Source organism: Protopterus annectens, chromosome 2.part2, assembly GCF_019279795.1.
Source record: "Protopterus annectens isolate FY-2018-M chromosome 2.part2, PAN1.0, whole genome shotgun sequence".
Lineage (NCBI taxonomy): Eukaryota > Metazoa > Chordata > Ceratodontiformes > Protopteridae > Protopterus > Protopterus annectens.
In genome coordinates, this window is record NC_056730.1 from 540,712,947 (window position 1) to 540,733,599 (window position 20,653).

At 42.3% G+C, this 20,653-nt stretch overlaps 1 protein-coding gene across 4 annotated transcripts in view; it reads left to right on the top strand.

Annotated features, from left to right (window-relative positions):
• Positions 1-20,653, top strand: part of LOC122795706 — a 1,598,363-nt gene that overhangs the window by 1,452,227 nt on the left and 125,483 nt on the right. For 2 of the 4 annotated variants that reach the window (XM_044064005.1, XM_044064007.1), the window contains exon 13: positions 20,602-20,653. This exon is cut by the window's right edge and continues 89 nt beyond it. In XM_044064005.1, coding sequence (XP_043919940.1) covers positions 20,602-20,653 — 52 coding nt within the window. The remainder of the gene's footprint in view (positions 1-20,601) is intronic. The other 2 variants (XM_044064006.1, XM_044064008.1) reach the window with 1 other exon arrangement.

Consider the following 20,653-nt stretch of genomic DNA (forward strand, 5'->3'; position numbering starts at 1 on the left):
AGAAAAACTGACCAACTTTTTGTAGCATATGCTACTAGGGTGCAAGGAAGAGCAATTTCCAAACAGACAATTTCAAAATGGATAGGAAATTGCATTCGATTTTGCTACTCCTTTCATGGAAAGACAGTTCCTGAAAACATCAGGCCTCATTCCACAAGGGCCACGGCCACCACTACAGCCTTCCTATGAGGAGTGGCTACCAAGGACATTTTAGAAGCTGCTACTTGGAGCTCCGTGCATACATTTGCCAAGCATTACAATCTACCTTTATACTCCAGATCCAGAGCAGGTTTTGCTACTGCAGTCCTGCAGGGGATCTTAACTACACCATCCTTTTCTTAGTGCCTCCTCCCCCAGATTGGCTATGGTATTCTACCCATATGTTATGACTGCAGATGCATCCTTGAAGGACATAGTACAGTTTTGTACCTACCATAAATGTAGATGTCCAATAGGTATGCATCTGCAGTCAGGATTACCCTCCCTCCTACCCCTCTGTGGTATTCCTAGGGTACTTACCCCTCTTTTAGCTAGCTGGGGGAATCTATTATGGTGTATTTGTTTGTTTATACATGTATATAATTTTGCAAATGTTTGGAACTTTTCAGCATTTATCCAAATTTAGCCTTCCTAGAGGGCACCTGGCATCTGGGGCAAGAAAAACTGAGGAAAATGGCGTCGGCTGATGCTTTTATACCCCAGACGCTCTGACATCAGGGAAAGTGCAACATCAGCCGAGGCCAGACCCAGACTTTGGAATCCGGCCGACCGAAGGGCTGCCTGAGGCAGGACAACCCATATGTTATGACTGCAGATGCATACCTATCGGACATCTACATTTATGGTAGGTACAAAACTGTACTTTTTTCCTAACAAATTGTTGAGGACTGAAGTCACTAAATGATAACAGACATTTGAGTTTCAAACATCCATCCGTAGCCCCCTTTTTCCCATTTTTGCACAATAAGTCATAGAGTGTCACATCAACAGTGACCATCATCTAAAGCCAATGTTTACACAGCCAGAAGGCTATCCTTTCCATGGTTATTCTTCCATACCACACACATACTCACACTTATGGCCAGTTTTAGAAAATGTATGTTACTGCAAAACCTGTAATTCTAGCAACTTTCTAGGCTTATAAAATCAATATTTAAAATATTTCTCTGAGTTTGGCACTTTGTCCGCCATTATTTTTTGTTTTGTACATTTTTGCAGACTGGGTTACACTTCATAAATTAGATAGTTTTACCTAGTGGGTTTATCCAAGTAAAAATGTAGGAGCATTAGACTTAAAAAAAAATTATGATGTTATGTAGTCCAATCTCACCTACATTCTTACTCATAGGTTCGGAGCCGAATATCAGCTCCGACTCGGCCAACTTTTATTTTCTAGCACAAAGTCTCTAATTGGCTGGGCTAAACAGGTATCCCATGCTGCACTGCTCCATAGCCCCAGATCTCATTTGCTGCTCGTGTAGCTAGGACGTGGTCTCCCTTGGCTGTGGCTAAGTACCTCAAAATTTCTACTTTTTTCTTCAGAAAATTGTGCTTCAAACAAAAGCTATTTTAATAGTTATTTCTTCTTGTTTAGCGTATTTTTTTGGTTGAAGTATTGTCTGTGTGTGAGTGTTATCCCTAACTGTTCCAGTGGGCTAGGCCCGTTTAAGTTAGAGGACCTAGTCCTCCTTTTTGTGCAGAGTTTACCTTGTGTTTTGGCTTCCTGCATTTCAGTGTGTCCTTTTCTCGTTGTCTTGTGCGTTGCAGTTTCTAGAACCATTTTACTTAGATGTTCTTGGGTTTTTGTGTGTAGATACAGTTCCCGCCTTTGCTGTTTCCCGGCTAGGTCTCCTTTTCGTCTTGGGTTTGAATACCTTTTTGAGATGTCTAAGGATCAAAAGGAACATAAACCTTCGGGTTTTAAGAAATGTTCCAAATGTAGCTACAAGATGTTTATTACAGATGGACATTCCATGTGTGTGTATTGCCTAGGAGCAATTCACTTGCAAGAATCCTGTAGTTTTTGCCACGCCTTCAGTCCGAGGGTGCTACAGGAAAGAAAAAAATAAACTTATATTGAAGGGACTCCTAAAACCTTCGTTTGAGGAATCTTTAGACTCAAATTCGAGTACTCAGTCTAAGTCTAAGGCTTCGAAGGCGAAGAAAAGATCTCTGGCTCCATCTGTTTCCTCGGAGCCTCCGGAGAAATCTTCAAAACTGGACTCTACCTCCTCGATTCCTATGTCCTCAGGGCCGCAGGAGGTATCTGTTGTGCTGGAATCGACTTTGGCTCCAATATTATTGGAACCCATTCGGAGCCGGTCTCCCAGCGTTAGGCATGGGTCTCCTGATAGGAGATCCCAATCCCCCTCTCTATCCTCCAAGTCCTCCAGACTGTCCGATTTGGATGTCGATAGGGTGGTTCAGAGGCTCCTGCAGTCGCCAGTGTTGGCAAAATTATTCTCGGCTCCGACCCAGTCAGCTCCGGCGCCCGTCCCGATGCTTGTATTGATGGTTCCTCCTCCGAACACTTCCTTGTCTTCGGAGCTGGAGTGCTCCACTCTGAGTGATGTTCTTGTGCCGGCTCCGATACCCCCCAAGGGTTTATCAGTGCCAACATCGTCTCCAACCATGTCGATCCCGTCCACAGGTTTCGGTACTCGGGTTTCTTCTGTCGGGCCCGAGGAAGATACTTCGGGACATCTGTCGGTTCCGAGCCTCCCCCTCGGCGCATCGGCTTGGGGAACCCTGACCCTGGTCGTGGCATCGGAAGCCGGTCGGTGCTCGGAGTTGGGGGGACCCGCCTTCGAGGCCATGAGGTGCACACTGGCCAGATCTTCAGTAACATCACCCAGATCGGTCATTCCATCCCCTTCCACCCTGGCTAGAGCCTCTGATGCCCCCCTATCCGTGGATGGCAGAGCCCAAAGGTCTGGAGATACTCCCATGAGTGGTTCCTAACTTTCTGAGGGTCCCTCAGAGTCTGTGCCTGAGGAGCACCCCAGAAAGAAGTTGTGCAAGAGGAAGCACATAGACTCCCAGGATAAGTCTCTCACTTCTGATACCGACCTCGAGGAGTCAGAGGGGTCCCCCAAGTCGTACTCTGAGGACATCTCTTTCTCTGACATCCTGGAGATATTGAGACAGAGAGGCGACTGGCCATCCAAAACCCCCTCTGAGGAGGAGTCGGCATTCCTCAAGGCCTTTGGAGCTCAACCCTCTGCCTCCTGGGTGTCTCCACCCTTCGGCGAGCTCCTGGATTTAATTTGTCGAAGGGTGTGGGAGAATCCTGATTCAGTGGAACCTGTGCCAGAAGGCCCAATAAGTTTCTTTCTGCCCCCCCCCCCCCCCCGGGGAAAGAGTTTCTGTCCAAAGGGGTTTCTGTAGATGCCATGGTGGTGGTGGCGGCCACACAGCAGGAAGTAACCGAGTCATCTTCTTCTTCCGTCCATCCTCCTAACAAGGAGTCCAGGAGCATAAGCGTACCCTCTCGTCAGTGACCTTCACCTTGCGGTTGCTGAACTATCTTTGTCATTTTACTCGGCTCCAGAAAGGTCTCCTCAAGGAGTTAGGAGATACTCTAACGGGTAACGTACCTGAGGCATTAGCACACACGGTTAATGCCCAAATGTCTACCCTCAATTCAATCGTCAACTCGTCCATGAGGCTCATTTCGTATGCAGCTGAGGGAGCGAGTAGGGCAGCTAGTTCGGGAGTAGCCCTCAGGAGGCAAGCCTGGATGTGCCTGTGTCATTTAGCAGAGGCCTTCAAGTCTTCCTTCACTGATGCCCCCTTTGATGGGTCCTCACTTTTTGGGACAAAAGTGAAAGACACCCTCACCAGATGCGAGCAAGAGGGAAAGCCCCTGTCTGCCATAGGGGTCTGTTTTTCCCTTCCCTCTAGGCCTTACCCCAAGGTTTAGAGAGGAGGGAAGATGTGGCTCAAGAAATCACAGAAGTTTTTTCCTGACGCGCAAGGTCAGTTCCCCTCCAGAGGCAGAGGAGGGGGAGGTTATTTTGGAAGACACCATCCTAGAGGCAGAGGAGGCCCCCACAACTCAAGAGACCGTGATTCCTTTTGCTGTTCCTCTTACCATCGTTCCTGATGTGTTGCCCGACTGTGCTATTCCGGAGCCAGTCGGGGGCCGTATTTCGTTGTACCCAGAAGCCTGGGCAAGCATAACCCAGGATCGATGGGTACTCCGAATAGTTTCCGGAGGTTATACCATTCCCTTTTTGTGAGACTCCCCTCCAGTCAGGAGGATCCCAGACGTTCCACCCAGTCAAAGGGATCACGCAGCATTAAAAGTCTTAAAGCTGCTAAACAAAGGAGTCATCCAACCTGTCCCCTCAGACCAAATTGGATGAAGGACTTACTCAAGACTCTTTTTGGTGCCGAAAAGAACAGGGGATTTGAGACTCATTCTAGATCTCAGTCGATTAAACCACTGTGTTCTGAAGTCCAAGTTCTGAATGGTCACCCTTCAGTCCATTTTCCCGTTGCTGGGAAAAGAAGTGTGGATGTGCTCCATTGACCTCAAGGATGCTTACTACCATATCAAAATGGACAGGGCATCCAGGAGTCACTTACGCTTCTGGCTGGGAGCCAGTCATTTCCAGTTTCGTGCCCTGCCCTTTGGTCTTACCACCTCCCCCAGGGTGTTCGCCAAGTGCTTGGCGGTGGTGACAGCTCACTTGAGACGTCAAGGATTCCAAGTGTTTCCATACCTGGACGACTGGCTCCTTACCACCCCCACCAGGCATCTTCTCATCCGGGCCAGGGATGCTAACATTTCCCTCTGTCAACAACTAGGAATTACCTTGAACTGGGAAAAATCTGCCTTGCTGCCCTCACAGCATGTCATGTTTATAGGCGCAGGGCTAGACACCGTCTAAATGTGAGCCTTTCTGCCCCAAGAAAGGATCGGAGTATTACAGAGTCAGATTCATGCTTTATTACCCCTCAGGAAAGTACAAGCGAGATGGGTGCTCAGCTTCTGGGATCCATGGCAGCTACCATTATGTTAGTGACTCTAGCGAGATTACACATGAGGCTTCTCCAGTGGCTTCTCTTTGCCCAATGGTCCTTTCAGAAACACCCCCTTTTCCACCAGATCCTACTCACAGACTGATGCAAACAGGATCTCTGTTGGTGGCTATGCCCCACCAATCTGGACGAGGGAAAACCATTTGTCCCCTCGTCACCCATCATCACGGTCACCACGGACGCCTCCCAGATAGGGTGGGGGAGGGCATTATCTTGGCAGGACAGTCCAAGGCACGTGGCAAGATCACGAGGTACATCTGCATATCAATGTTCTAGAGATGAGAGCGGTGTTACTGGCGTTGCGGGCACTTCAGAGCTCTCTCCCTCTGGGAACGATTGCAATTCACTTGGACAACATGTCCGTTGTGTGGTACTTGAACAAGCAAGGAGGAACCAGATCTTAGCCCTGTGCAGAGAGGCCATGCGAGTGTGGCAGTGGGCAGTGTCTTCCCAATGGTTTCTAGTGGCAACGCACATTCCAGGGAAGGCCAATGTGATAGCAGACAGGCTGAGCAGAGCTATCCTGATACCTTACGAGTGGTCCCTGAACCTTCTGGTTGCAAAACAGATTTTCAACAGGTGGGGTCAGCCTTGCTGTGATCTTTTTGCCAGTCCCCTCAATGCCAAATGCAGCAGCTATTTCACCCTGATCCCCCCACAGGGGGAGTCACCCAGGGACGCTCTAGTCCACAATTGGCCTCCTGGTCTGCTCTATGCTTTCCCTCCATTTCCTCTGTTACCAAGAGTGATTCAGAAAGCCATATCCTTGGGAAGCAAGATAATACTAATTGCCCCACACTGGCCTCGCCAAGTCTGGTTCTCCTTTCTCCATCAATTTGCGGTGGACAGTCCCTGGACTCTGGACCCAGTGCCAGACCTACTGATGCACATGTCGGGGCAGTTCCATCCCTCCCTGTGGACCCTCAGGTTGACGGCCTGACTACTCCACTTCCATTGTTAGTCAGACTTCATCGTTTTTCGCCTGAGGTGGTGCACATTTTATCCTCTTCTTATAAGTCTTCCACCAGGAAGATTTATTCCAGCAAATGGAAGAGGTTTTCCATTTGGGCTCAGGCCCAAGGACTTGATCCTTACACAGCCCCAATTCCTGCTGTTTTGGATTTTCTGTCCATGCTCTTTCAACAGGGTTCCGCCCTGCTACCATTAAAGTGCAGCTGGCTGCTATTTCAAATTTTCATACCTCCTACGAGCCTTCCCTTATGGCACATAAACTCTGTAAGGCCTTTTTGAAAGGCACCTTTTACTCCGGCCTCCTGTGTCAGAACCTATCATGCCCTGGGATCTAAACTTTGTTTTGCAAGCCCTGACTTCCCCACCTTTCGAACTTGCTGCCTTATGTGACTTAAAGTTCCTGTCTTGGAAGACTGCTTTCTTGATAGCCATCAAATCAGCAAGACGGATGCCAGAGATTCAAGCTTTGTCCATCAAACCCCCATATTTAATCTTCCATAAGGACAGGGTTTCTCTTAGACCTAATCCGTCCTTTCTTCCTAAAGTTTCATCTACTGTTAATCTCAACCAGTCTATTGGGCTGCCAGTTTTCTTCCCTCAATTCTCGAACAAAGCAGAGTTTAGATTTCATCAATTGGACGTGCACAGGCAATTACGATTCTACTTACACAGGACAAAACAACTACGGAAAGCTGACCAATTGTTTGTGTCTTTTTCAGAAAATAGAGTGGGACCCCCCATTTCCAAGGTTACAATCTCCAGATGGATTTCAAGCTGTATTTCCTTTATTTACTCCTCTGCGGGCAAAGATCTATCATTCCCAGTCAAGGCTCACTCTACCAGGGCTGTTTTTGCATCAACGGCTTACCATGCCAGACTTTCTTTGGATGATATTTGTGCTGCAGCTACGTGGGCTTCCCCACACACCTTTATTACTCATTACAAACTGGATGTGGCTTCTAGGGGCCGGGCTTCCTTTGGTTCCACAGTCCTCAGGAGTATCTTCCTTTGAGCCTCCCAGGATAGAGGTGCTAGGGACGCTGTCCCGTGAGTAAGAATGCAGGCGAGATTGGACTACATAACATCAAGAAGTTATGTACTCACCATAATGTTTGATGTCTGTAGTCCATCTCGCCTCACATTCTTACGTACCCTCCCACCTGCCCCCTTCCTGGAGGATTTGGAGGCTGAAATTGGCACTGAGTACCCTTCAATGGCAGTTGTTTTTTCTTATTCCCCTTGATAGTGTTCTACTGTAGTGGGTTGTTTTATGCATGAGGTGCGATTGTGGTTTTGCAGCAAACTAGATCTGGGGCTATGGAGCAGTGCAACATGGGATACCTGTTTAGCCCAGCCAATTAGAGACTTTGTGCTAGAAAATAAAAGTTGGCCGAGTCGGAGCCGATATTCGGCTCCGAACCCGTGAGTAAGAATGTGAGGCGAGATGGACTACATACATCGAACGTTATGGTGAGTACATAACTTCTTGATTTAGCATGTGTCGTTCAGTGGTCTTACTAGTAAGAACTTTACACAGAAGAACAGAGCGATTAACACCACTGTCAGCAATAGTACTGAAATTCAAGAATGCATTGGACAGAAATACGGAAGCTTTATGAGAGGTGTAGAGGAGCTGAAAGAGAAAGGGAAGGGAAGTGCAAGATGGTAGAATGTACAGATTATCCAATAGCTGGAGATAGGCTGACTAGGTAGTTGAGGTAGTCGTTCTGCCATCCAAATCTATGTTACCATGTCAGTAACGATGAGGAGTAATGTCGAGTTTTCTCCATTTAATGTTCATTTCCATGCATCTGAGCTATGCTTTGATGTAATCCTTCATGGCATCTCTACTTTGTCTGTATATTTGTAAAGAGTGTGTATGCATCAGAAAACTAACTCTAACTCAGTTCAGATTTAATGTCTTATGTTTTGAGTCACTCTGTTCATTTGATTATAAGATAACAACGTCCATAGGCAGTGTATGCCCATATGGTGACATCACTTCTCCTTTAACATATCAGTTACTTGTGTCCTTTACTAAATAAGCAACAACAGGGCTATTTTTGCACTCTGTTAGCAAAGGCTATGCTTTGGATATGATCTCCAAGATGAGACTTGACTACGGCAATGATCATTTTTGAATTTTTTTGTCTGTTATTGCCCTCACTCATTGCATTCTGTATACGGTGGTAATGTGTACCTGTGTGTTGTAGCTGAGCTTCTTAATAACTTCTCAGGGATTATTTATTTAATTTAATTTAACTTAATTTATTTTGGATTCACATTACAGTTTTCAAAGTAAGTCAGTTGAATTATGTAAAATATTCACCATGATGGCAGATTGGAGATAATTACTTGAAGTCTTGTTATGTTCCTGTTGTTTATTTGCTGAGAGGACCTATGTTATATCATTATGGTGAATAAGTTCAGAACTGAACTTTGGCAGACATATAGGCAGAGTAAATGTTCTGGGTCTGACTGAATTCTACCACAAATATGACTGCCCTGTCACTTCTTTTATTTGAATTTTAGTCTTTTGATGCACTGCAGTACTGTAAGTGTCAGTATGTTAATATGGTGCCAAAAAAAAGAAAAGAAAAAAAAAAGAAAGAGAAAAAAATGGAAGACTACACCTTGCATATTGTCATTGTCTCTGAATCCTAGTTAATGTCAAAAAGCAAAATACCAGATATCCTAACTAAATTGATGACCTTCTGCAGTGATAAACCAAGCAGACATTTTGTGTGTGGGGGTGAAAATATTGTGGTAATTTCCAATGATTTAAAATGATTTGTGCAAAAGTACACTTACCGTTTATTTCTGTATGTTTTTGGATATAGTTAACATTTATCACTGATCTGACATAACTACAGTCAATATGCAGCTGCCTAAAGTCACAGTCTGGATAGGAGAACAAGTTATGCAGGTTCACTCTTTCCCAAATCATCATAGATAAAATTAAAGGACAAGAACGGGATTTCTGTTATTAAATGCTCAACTTCTCTGACCATTTTCTCCCTATGTACTGTCCCTGCTATAAATAAACAACAGTACAGCATTTAAAATATTTTAAATTGACTGTTTCTCTCCACTAGAACAGTACTTTACCATACTGTGGTGGCTTCACTTTCAAAAAACTTTTATCCCGCCCTGAAAAAGCTTGCTACAGGCATAATTAGGGGTAGACTGCAAAATCAAGGACATTTGAGACATATGCTGTACTCTACAGGCTGTAAACACTACAAATCAGGGACACTTGAGACACATGCTATACTCTACAGACTGTAAACACTACAAATCAGGGACACTTGAGACACATGCTATACTCTACAGACTGTAAACACTACAAATCAGGGACACTTGAGACACATGCTATACTCTACAGACTGTAAACACTACTGCATACTTTGAATGTATATATTTTTTCCTGCCTTTTCACTATAATTACCAGAATTATATCATGGCTGACTTTAGTATAGGTAGGCCTCTGCTATTAACATGCACCTTGGCCTACATGTTACTAAACACAAGTCACTGTCTCATACTTAGCTGCATATTCTATTTTTCTCCCTACCTATAAGTTTTTTTTTTGCTTTTCCTAACCATTGCATTCAACCCTCTGCCTTGTCTCATAAGCTGTACAGTGGTAGAACATCCGTACTCAAGTCTGTAGTAGTATCCAGTAATGCGTTACATGACAGACTTCACTCCTGAACAACTTAATACCTACTGCCATTGCTGTAATGACAGTCTGACATGGCCATTTCCTGAATTTTATTTACTGTTTACTTTTATACCAAACAAACTGAAACCTGCTCTGTTACTGCAGCTGCTAATATTGTGGATTGCAACTAAAGTGTAAATAGCTTCTTGGTGACCTTTCCAAACATATACTGATGCTCCATTTACTTATTCTATACTTACCTGTTTGGAGATTTCTCAAGTTGTGACTAAAATGGTCACATTTAGTCAAATACCAGCCTTGTTCTATCAAATAAATAAGTAAATACGTGTTTAGTGTACAAATATCTGCAGCAGATGTGAGATTGGGGAATAACTTAGACAGATGAGGAGGCTGAAGGCTGCTATTAACACATTACTGACAGGCTGCCGGTAAACTTTGTGCTTGCGACCTTACCAAAGAATCTGTAACATGTGGGAGTGCCTTTCATGAACCTCACCTTTATCTGGACAGTTATCACAAAAACTTCCTTACTGGAGGGGAAGTAGAAGTTGAAAGACTATAGGGAGTCATGCAGCTGGATCTTTACAAAGGATTATTCAGCTCCCTGTACCACATTAATAGTGGATGGATAAGGGTTATTGTTTTTGTATGTATGTGAGTATCTCTGTAGACCTCTCAGCCCCACAGTAACTTGTAGAAATCCTCTTGAATTTTTTTGTTGTTTGTTTGTTTAGTAGAAGAGAAAAGCAGATAACAGCTGTTCAGCTTTTAGTTACGCCATTTGTTTTCCTATTAGACTATAGGTGTTGTTTTGACTTGTATGTAAGAAATCAACATTCCATGTAGTATTTTTGTTAAGATACCATCTTTTTGTAAGTTAGTAGCGCAGCATTTCATACTAAAATGTGTCTTTTTTCCACATCACAGTCCACACCCTTAAGAAGTATGAATGATTTATTTTCATTTTAGTATAGTTATAGTGAAGCATTATTAACACTAATTAATCTTATCTTATTAATTCATCTCTTGACACAATATCATGGTTTTCATAAAACGCTCATTACAGAGTATGGGTAGGTATGATTTGTTTGTAACATGGTAGCATAATTAATATTTTTCTTTTCTATTTTTTTTTCCTTTTAGAATAGCAGTTACTTAAAAGGATGCAATCATGTGAATACTGCACAGATCATACTAGAGCAGTAGTGATCCCAGTGCCTTTTCGTTTGCCTTATCATATTGCCAAGTAGTTTATGCATAAAAAAGACTGACATTTACTAGTCTATCCCAGATGTCCTTACTGCTGTGTTCTCTACCTGTTTATTAAAATGTACATTCTGTTTTTAAACGTGTGTCTTTTTGTTGTCATCCTTGATGACCTCATGATTCGGGAGCTTTTCGTAACACCACTCCCATATCAGTTTCTTCTATGAGCAATGGCTTAGCTGTGGACCCACAAAGTTACCACAAGGCAGATTGAAGTCATTCAGGCTTTCTTTAACCAAAGTTTCATCCCTCACCCTGAGCAGAAGTTGGAGTAACATCATTGTCAGTAGAGTGAGTTTAAATGTACATCATACCCCTTAAACTCTTAGCACAAGAAATCTGTCTACACCCTAAAATAATGTGGTGGCGAGGCAAAGGTCCATGAAAACGACATATTTTAAATATCATTCTTATAAACTTAAAAAAGAAAGTTTCTAGAATAAATTGTCTGAAGGATATGAAATCTGAGCTCAAATGTTTGTCATTATTTATTGATTTCAGTCTTTAGCCATTTGCCAGAAAAAAACCCTATACATTTTATGAGGAACAAAACAAAAATATGATGAAAAAAATCTGGACAGTTGAGAGGTATGGTATGTGCACAGTATACCTGCTGCTAGACATTTGTTTGCACCGTCTGCACTTATCTGATGTCTGCCAGATGCAGGCCTTTGGGAACTGCAGGAAAATTTGAATTCCTTTTACAAGAAAGGACTGGCCTGCCACTGACATTTCACATTTCTCCGTCTTCTCACAACTGGCATTTTGCTCCCAAGCCACTACTCCAGCACAGGCTGCAGGCCTCACTGAGCCTGCCCACTGATCGTTACAGCAGGATTACCTTGAGTGATGTAAGAAGGTACTGGATATGTAGCACAAATCAAAGAATGGTATCGTAATACCAAAACATTTTTGTCTGTATCCCTGATAACTGCATACTTGCTGTAGTGTATGTGAACTTGTTTGTTGACCTTCAGCAGAGGCTCGCTAAAAGTAAAGTTGGAGATCATCCACAGCATTAAACTAATTTATTATTCATAAACTACTGTAGTTAAACTGAAACATTTACTTGCTGCAGACATCCTGTTGTTACATCATGAGTCTGCCAAACTGAAAGATAGCCACCAACCTTTTTCTTATGTATTTTTTTTTTTACCTAGTGTTAAAGCTAAAGATGAATGTTTTGTTTATTTCATGTGATTTTGCATCTCTTCTTGGACAAAGGGAAAAAAACACAATACCTCCTTTCTTGTTTTGTAGTACTCTGACCTATTACAGGGATGTTTTAGAATCTTTGTCTAGAATCAAAAATGGAACCTTATTAGAAATGTCTAAACACTGTCACAAGTATGCTTCACCAGCTTCACAGCAAATGGGATTTCACTAGAAAAACCTTGTTTTGCTAGAAAAAGGGGGTAGGGGTAGGACCTTTCTGAAAGTCATTGGTGCTGCCATCTTGTCTCATTGTTTCGTGTCTGGAAAATTCTGTTCAGTTTTAATATAAAAAGCTGTGATGGCTACCACTTTAAAATAAGGTAAAAACATCTATTCAGAAAAATTAAAAGAAATGAATATGCATTATTAAATATATTTGAAAGCATATTTTATTTATTATTTTTGTCTTATTTTATTTACCTTTTGGTTACCGGGGTAGAATGTGGAATTTTTTTTAATTTAACGATACGCAAAGAAATGTTGATATGCATCTCACAACTGATAAAATATAATATCAGGATGTTCAGTTTTGTCCCTAACTAGTCATCAGGAGGGGAAGGCAAAAATACTCTTGAAAAGAGTATTACTATGGAAAGATACATCTCTTTTACCATAACAGCCATGTGCTTAAGGCATCAGTTTTGTGTTTGGAAAAATTAGTTTATTGTGTTTGAAGAGGAGACAGAATCCTCTTATTGTAAGAATAACATTATATTTTTATTTTCTTTGTGATATCTTTCTTGGCTATTAGAATTGGTAACATTAGTAAGTAAATTGTATACTTAATGCAACTTGTCCTTTCCCACCGGGTTGGAACAAACAGTTCAAAGGTGTGGCTAATCTTTCCTGGAAGAATCAGAATTAAATATGCCAGGTATGACTGAAATGAGTTATTACCAAATGTATGTTCCCAACAGCTTTCATTAATTGGGTGACATATCCTACATTATAAAACATACTGAGAACATTTTTAATAAGACTTCTAGCTGTGTAAAAATGTGTGAAAACACAGCCAGCCATTAATCTGTATGACAGTGAATATAAAGCCTTATGTGTTCCTGAAGCAATCTTTCTCCTTTAAAATTTTCTAAGCATTATGTCTTACATAACCTTCTGTTTATTACAAGTGGAGAAACAGTGGCTAGGATTCACAGACAGTGCTGTATACGAGCACAGTACTAAATGGTAGTAAGGTCATTGCTTGAAGTGGCTCACAGCTAAACATGTATTAAACAGTGCATAACACCAGGATACTGAGCAAAGGACCATGTAAGTAAAGAAGGATGCAGTGATAACAGGAGAAACAGTACCATGCAGCCCTACAGCCACTGGAGTAGCAATACAGTAAAGGGCATAGCCATCATGGCAGATATAACATTCCCAGCAAGAGTCACTCCTCACTCATGTGCATAGTGACATATCGCATTGCTGCATCACATGCTAACCCAGCAAAAAAGAGTAGAATAACAGATACCAGAATGGAAGCTCTGGGTCTGTTTCCAAGTTAACAACTTTGTCTTGCAATTAGGGAGGAACTGAGAATAGCAGGGGCAAAGGTAAACACAAAATAGTAATCACGAGGTATGAAAGGGGGTGGTGTGAAATATATTTTTTGTAGAGGAGAGAGAGACCCTTTTATAAGATGTCAAAGTAGGTGGAAAATGTTGTGAAGGGTGACTGTGGGTTGGAGAAAAATGGCTGGTAGCAGGGACAGATAGACAAACATAGAACTCAGATTCAGAAAGACAGGGGTGACACACAAAAGGAGGGGAGGAATGTGGGTGGACAAGACATGCAAATGGTGAACAAACTGTGATGGGGAAGTTGGGACAATGCACAAGAAATGTGCAATGACATATAAGGGAGGGAAAATACCAGGCTGTTTATAGGGTGGAGTCCTGCCATGGTTGGATACCAGGCATCTCAGAGGGCATCAAACTCACGTCTAGATGCTAGACCATCCAAGAGGGCAGCAAACTCAGATATCCGGATGGCAAATAGCATGGCTAGTTGCTCCCTCCATGGCATGGTTGTTAGTGAGTCTCAGTTGCTCAACTCCGCTAGCCTTGGCAGGAACCACTGTCTGTTGCTAAGACAGTCATCCGGCTGATGCTGCACTTATGCAGCCACCTGGTTCTGCAGCTGAAACTGTGAGGTCAGGAGAAACCCCCTCCAATCCAATTTTAGGATAGAAGCCCCTCCCCAAGAAGCAGAAACAAAGGGTACTGTAAACCTGCCAGGTCACCTCCAACAGGAAAACCATGTTCCCCCTGCAGAGAGGCAGTCCTTGTGACTGCTGTCAACTCAGTGCCACAGGCATTGTGCCATACAGATGGAGATGAGTGTGAAATAGCCTTATTGTCTAACAAAACTGGACCTACAGAAGGATTACACAATGGGAAAGTGATTGCACTCATATGCTACAAACACATATGCCATTGTGTAGTAAAATGGCACATATGTCGTAAATACCCTGCTGCCTAGAGAGGCACTCCTGCCTTCTGTGCAACCCAGCCATATTCAGCTATTGCTCCTCTGCCCCTCTAAACCAAAGTATGTGCCTTTAAGTGTATCCCCTGCAACAGTTAAGACAGGAGAAGACAGTGACACTAAAAAAGTACTGGAAAAAATTCCAAAATGCAAGCTATCTCTCCTGAAACTCTACCCCCCCCCCAAACACACACACACACACACACACACACACACACACACACACACACACACACACACACACACACACACACACACACTGTTGAAGCATGTCAGGGTATCTGTGTCAGTAGAATGTGTGACCTCACTGAAAACACTCACCTTATCAGCAAGTTAATTCTAAGCACCTTCCTTCCAGACTGGGCCATTGTAATGGACTAGCAGGTGCTCCTTGACATTTCTGTGCAGGAAGAGCCAAAAAAGCCTGCTGTCTCTGACACATCACACTGAAGTCCTGCAAGTTTCACTGCCCGAAGCGTCCATGGGCACTCACTTGGGTACATTTGAGAAGCAAAATGTTTTGTGTTCACTTTGATTTTCTTGTTTACTGGTTAATATTTAAAAAACAGAGGAATTAACTGACTTTTTTATACTGCGGTGGTGGTGCTGCAGTAGCGTTGTCGCCTCACAGTTAGACGTTGCCCGTTCGATTCTCAGTTAGAGCATCTTCTGTGTGGCGACATACGTGAATGGGCGTTCCTTCATTGAAGGTTGTGCATTAGGCCCGGCAAGCCAGTATGTAAAAATCTACTGCCAATCATTAGCAGACGGGAGTTCCGCTGTGGCGGCCCCTAACCGGGAAAAGCCGAAAGACACAAATTAGTGTACCTATTTGATAGTATGAGCTTGATAGTACATTATAAATTTCTGTTGCCTCTAGTTCAATGTCTCTTTGAAGAACTGGAGACAGGAATTTGGGCAAATGGCCACTCGATTGACAGAAAGAATGGTTCACACAACTACTCCTTTCCAGGAGAACATTGTCCTTGACTGTGCACTGCCTCTTACAATATTAGTTGGCTGTCACCCTTACATCCTGTTTTCCGCATTGTAGCATTGTAGTCACTCATCCCCGTGTTTTCTTCCAAATGTGCATCTGACAAGGATAGTGCCTTACTCTCCCCATAACCTGTCTGGGTATGCTGCTGTCTACACAAATTAATGCCATTCCTTGCACTACCCTATAAAGCCTTATTAATGAAAAGTAACTGATGGTGAACATTCGTCTATCTGTATTGAATTTAAAAGCTGTACAGGCATGCCCTTACCTTCGGTGACCTTGTCCCTTTCCAAGAAAATTCTTGTAATGTACAGCTAAAATGTGGAGCAGCCCACTCCCATTCCCACCCATTTTTTAAATTCCAATTTACTACTGAAATCAGATCCTCAGCTCCTTCTATAGCTCCTTTGGACTGGAGCTAGTGCCATGTGGCAACCTGGTGTATTCCTTTGCCAGGTGTCTCTCATCTCTCTGAATGGAGAGGCCTCATGACCATGGTGGCTATAAAAAAACAATTCCTCTACACTTTTGAGGGAAGTAAGGAAGCTGTGATCATCATACTGTATGGGTTTTTTGTTAACTCTGATATGCTTGCCTTTGCCAATAGCACCTTCAGGCTAGGTGACTGATGGGGGGAGTAACTTTGAATGCATGCCCCACTCCGGCGCCCATAATGTGGCCAGACTGCTCTGCCCTACTCATCTCCACCCCTTCACGCAGTATATCTCTGAGGTGTGGCCTCTTCAGAGCTCAACAAGAAAGAAGCCGGGCACAATCCCTGCCCCTAGGATAGGCGTATTCATCTTTCTACTAATCAAACTCAGGTTGCTCAGAGATTTATCTGTCTGTGCCAGTGGGCTATCTTTTTTTTTTATTTCACCAGTTGTTGTAGTTACTGGTAATTTTGAGGTCCATTATATCCGTAGTAAAGCTTATAAGTAAGTATGCATGTGGAAGACAAAGTCCTCCTGCACCTATGGGCTATCACTTACAGTGCCTTTTAGTGTGAGTGAGACCAGCAGCATGTCCTCCTGCAAGTGCAGGGCCACATTAAAAAAGAAAACTGTGTTTTCAAAAGGCCAAGAAATGTAAGACTTTCTTGACTATAAAAGCTTGTCTTGTTAATGCTGGAGGTATCCAGCCTTCCCCCTTCTGGAAAACCTTTGTAAGTAGCCTAAAGCACAAGATCTTGACTAAAAAGAAAGGCATGCAGGAAAAATGGAAAAAGTCAGAAAAGTTAGTACCTAAATAGTTAACATGCAGAGAGCATGAAGCCATAGTGAACCCATCAGTTTCATTGAGGCATGAGGTTGCCAGACCAGTTGACACACTTTGTCCACCCCCCCCCCGGCCCCCTCCATCATTAATAAAGTGAACAGGCAGTGGAATTCATTTACTTGCTCCCTGTCAGACCTCTGTCGATACATTTACACTGCTAGTCCAGGTTCTAGTTACCAGATACTAAGTTCCATCCTAAGGCTCTTTCTGCAGCACCATCACAAGATACAGGCCTGAGCCTGGAAATCCTGCTGCTTATGGTACAAGAACAATAACAAAGTCCAGTCACTGTACAGTAGCAGAGGCCTCCAAGTTTAAGTACCCAGGCCTCGCTACTGCTAGTGTCTGGTAGCATTAACAGTTGTCAATAGCTTATTGAAAAAGAACAACTTTCATGCTAGTTTTTTTCCACTATTTTTATTGAATATAATATACTGGAACAAAGAGACTAACATAATAAAAGAAATGACTGTTTGCACAAGTATTCTTACTGCGAACATCACTAAGATTCATTAAACAGTCAAACATTACTAACTGATTGTAGAACATAGAGTTATATTTCTCCTTTATTAGATTTAATTGTATCAGTAATTATATTCTTATTCTGTGTTTTTTTGTTCTTGTTTTCAACTTAGTAGGCTTTTCTTTTTGACACACTGAAGTGACAGTATTTATAAATTCTATAAATGAAGGCATAACCTCATTTTTCTAATTATTTAGGTTAGTTTTCCTGGCTGTTTTTAATAAGCACCAGAAAATGAGATTTAGGTACAAATCCAAGAATAAGAGCATTAAACAATGCAAAAAGTTTAGTTAATATAAATTAGTTAGACCACAGTGCTTGCAGGATACAGTGAAGTATTTCCCAAAAAGGTTGTAGAACTTTGCAGTCATAAACCATGTGCTGTTAATCTGCTTTGATTAAAGATTTATACAGCGGTAGCGTTGTTGCCTCACAGCAAGAGGTTCTCCCGTTCGATTCACGGCTTGGGTTGAAAGTGCCTTTTGTGTGGAGTCTGCATGTCCTCCCTGCGGTCGAGTGGGCGTTCGAAAGACATGCGTTGAATGAGCGTGCCTTCGTTGAAGGTTGGGCGTTGGGCTGGCAACTCAACACCATAAAAACCAACTGCAAATCATTAGCAGACCAGAGTTCTGCTGTGGCGACCCCTAACCGGGAAAAGCCGAAAGGCAAACAACAACGACTTCAGACAAGCAATGCATTCATTTTTGTATGCAATTTCAGTTCTTTGTGGGGTGATAAAAATCTAGGTAGAAATTTTCAGGAGAAATTGAAATTTACCTCTTGGACAAGGAGCAGCATTTAGTGTATGGCTGGTAGGCTGTGTACTTGCCTTCTGCTCCTTAAAGTTTTGTGACTTGCCAAGTTTTCAAAACTCCTTAAATGTCTGGCTTGGTAAAGTATTGGACCCAGATAGTTTTGGTTATGGATGCCAAGATTGCCTCAGATGAGCATGAGTTTGTTTTTTAACAAAACTGAACACTGACCACTGAACAGCTGAATGAAGGCAGAATCTGAATTTTGTTTTTAGTTAAGAGAGCAGCACCCAGATCTGCTGTGCCCCCTCACTTGTCAGGAACTAGATCCAGGTACCTTAGAATAAGGAAACTTTTGTATGTTTGTAGCTACACTATATTGCCCAGTTGCATCCAAGTTGTGCATTGTCTCACAAGTGGCACTGGTTTCATCATCAAGATCTGTGCCTGGTTTTAAAGCAATGGAGACAGTTTTATAGTTAAAGCATTATACATATCAACCAGCATGAGAAGCAGGATTACAGAAGGAATACATTTAAGCAGGTCTGCTTGTAGCCTTTCTGGGACTGACATTTTATTTCATGTAGGTCAGCTTCACAGTCCCTGGGATTCAGAAAGGCTTTGGGTGATGGAGCAAACTTAACCCAGACATTATGCTAAGATTTTCACTTCACACTAAACCTTTTGAATTTATGGACTGCTGTAACATTGAGTTTTTTCCCTGATGGGGGCTTCAGCATGGATATCTAATTCATGGATGAAGGCAGGGAATGCGGCTAATGCTAATTAGCCATGGGCTGTCCCCATGACTCCTAATTTGAGCAGCCGATCGATTCAGTTGGCACAGTAAAATTTTACACTAGGAGGAATATGTGACTGTTGTAAAAGCTTGGCAGACATCCATTCACTCCTGTGGGCATACTCACAGTGCAGGAAAGTTCAGTGAAAATGTTGGGGGGGGGGGATGTGTTACTACATGTATGTGTGTGGACTTGTTTGTGGGTGTCTGAGTGGACATGAATGAGGGAGACTAAATGTATGTGTCAGTGAGTGTGTCTCTACCTGGTTGGTCGCAACATGGGTAGGGTTAGGTAGGAATCACAAGTCTGGTTTTGTGTGTGTGTGTGTGTGTGTGTGTGTGTGTGTGTGTGTGTGTGTGTGTGTGTGTGTGTGTGTGTGTGTGTGTGTGCACAAGTGGATTGAATGAGTATTTGTATATGTTTGTTAAAGTATGTGGGGGTTGTTTGTTGATGAGTTGATATGGAGATGCGTGTGTGTGTGTGTGTGTGTGTGTGTGTGTGTATATGTATGTATATATATATATATATATATATATATATATATTATGTATGTATATTATGTATGTATACATACATATATATATATATATATATATATATATGTATACACACACACACACACACATATATATATATATATATATATATATATATATATTTATATTTGTATATTTATATATATGTATAAATATAGCCAACCAGCAGTTTTACACTGAGGATGCCAGGTGGTGAAACTGGTTACCAGTCTGTGGTTGTTGTCTGCTGCTGATCAGGCAATCACTTGTTTTCCACTGTTTTGATGATGGCAGAATAAAGAAGCTTTTCAGTGGGCCTAAGTGTCTCCAGACTCATTTTTCTGCCTGAATAGGTGGGATATGGTTGTTTATGCTTTGTTTAGTTGTGTGCTGGACTAATTGTTTTTTTGGCTGTATGTTCGGTCCGAGCGTGTGTGTGTGTGTGTGTGTGTGTGTGTGTGTGTGTGTGTGTGTGTGTGTGTGTGTGTATGTATATATTTGGTACTGCTGGATTGAATTCTTAACCAAAAGTTTCATTTTATTTTCTAGCATGGCGTTGTACTTTGCAAAGTTTAAATGTTTCTGCTATTATCTTTATATTTTCAGCAACTGTGTTTTTTATTATATTGCCATTTTATATATTTTACTCATTGAAGAGTGGGCAGCTGAAAACAATCTGTTAGCAAAGTGGCAATTGTTGAAATTAGATGTTTTCACTCCACAATGAAGTAAAACATATAAGGGGATAGCAGTCACCCTCACACAAGAATCCTGACTAACAGATGGAAGAAGAGACAAATTAGGTTCATAGATTAGTACTAAGTATGGATTAGGTTCCCCAAAACTTAAAGTATGGACTACTAGGGAGCTTTTTTTTCTTTTGCTTCATTTTGTGCATATTATTTGTACAAGTGGATGTGACTTGTTCAGTTGTGTATGCAGTACAAGTCAAGAAAGTGTCCACCCAGAAGGTTGGGCATCCTAAACATTTTGATCAGAGTGGGTATAATCAGTAATATTTATTAAAAATATTAATGTTATCCTGTTTATTTTACCAAGAAGAAGAGACAGTGATACCAGAACATACCATGACAGCTACGTGGTGCCATAT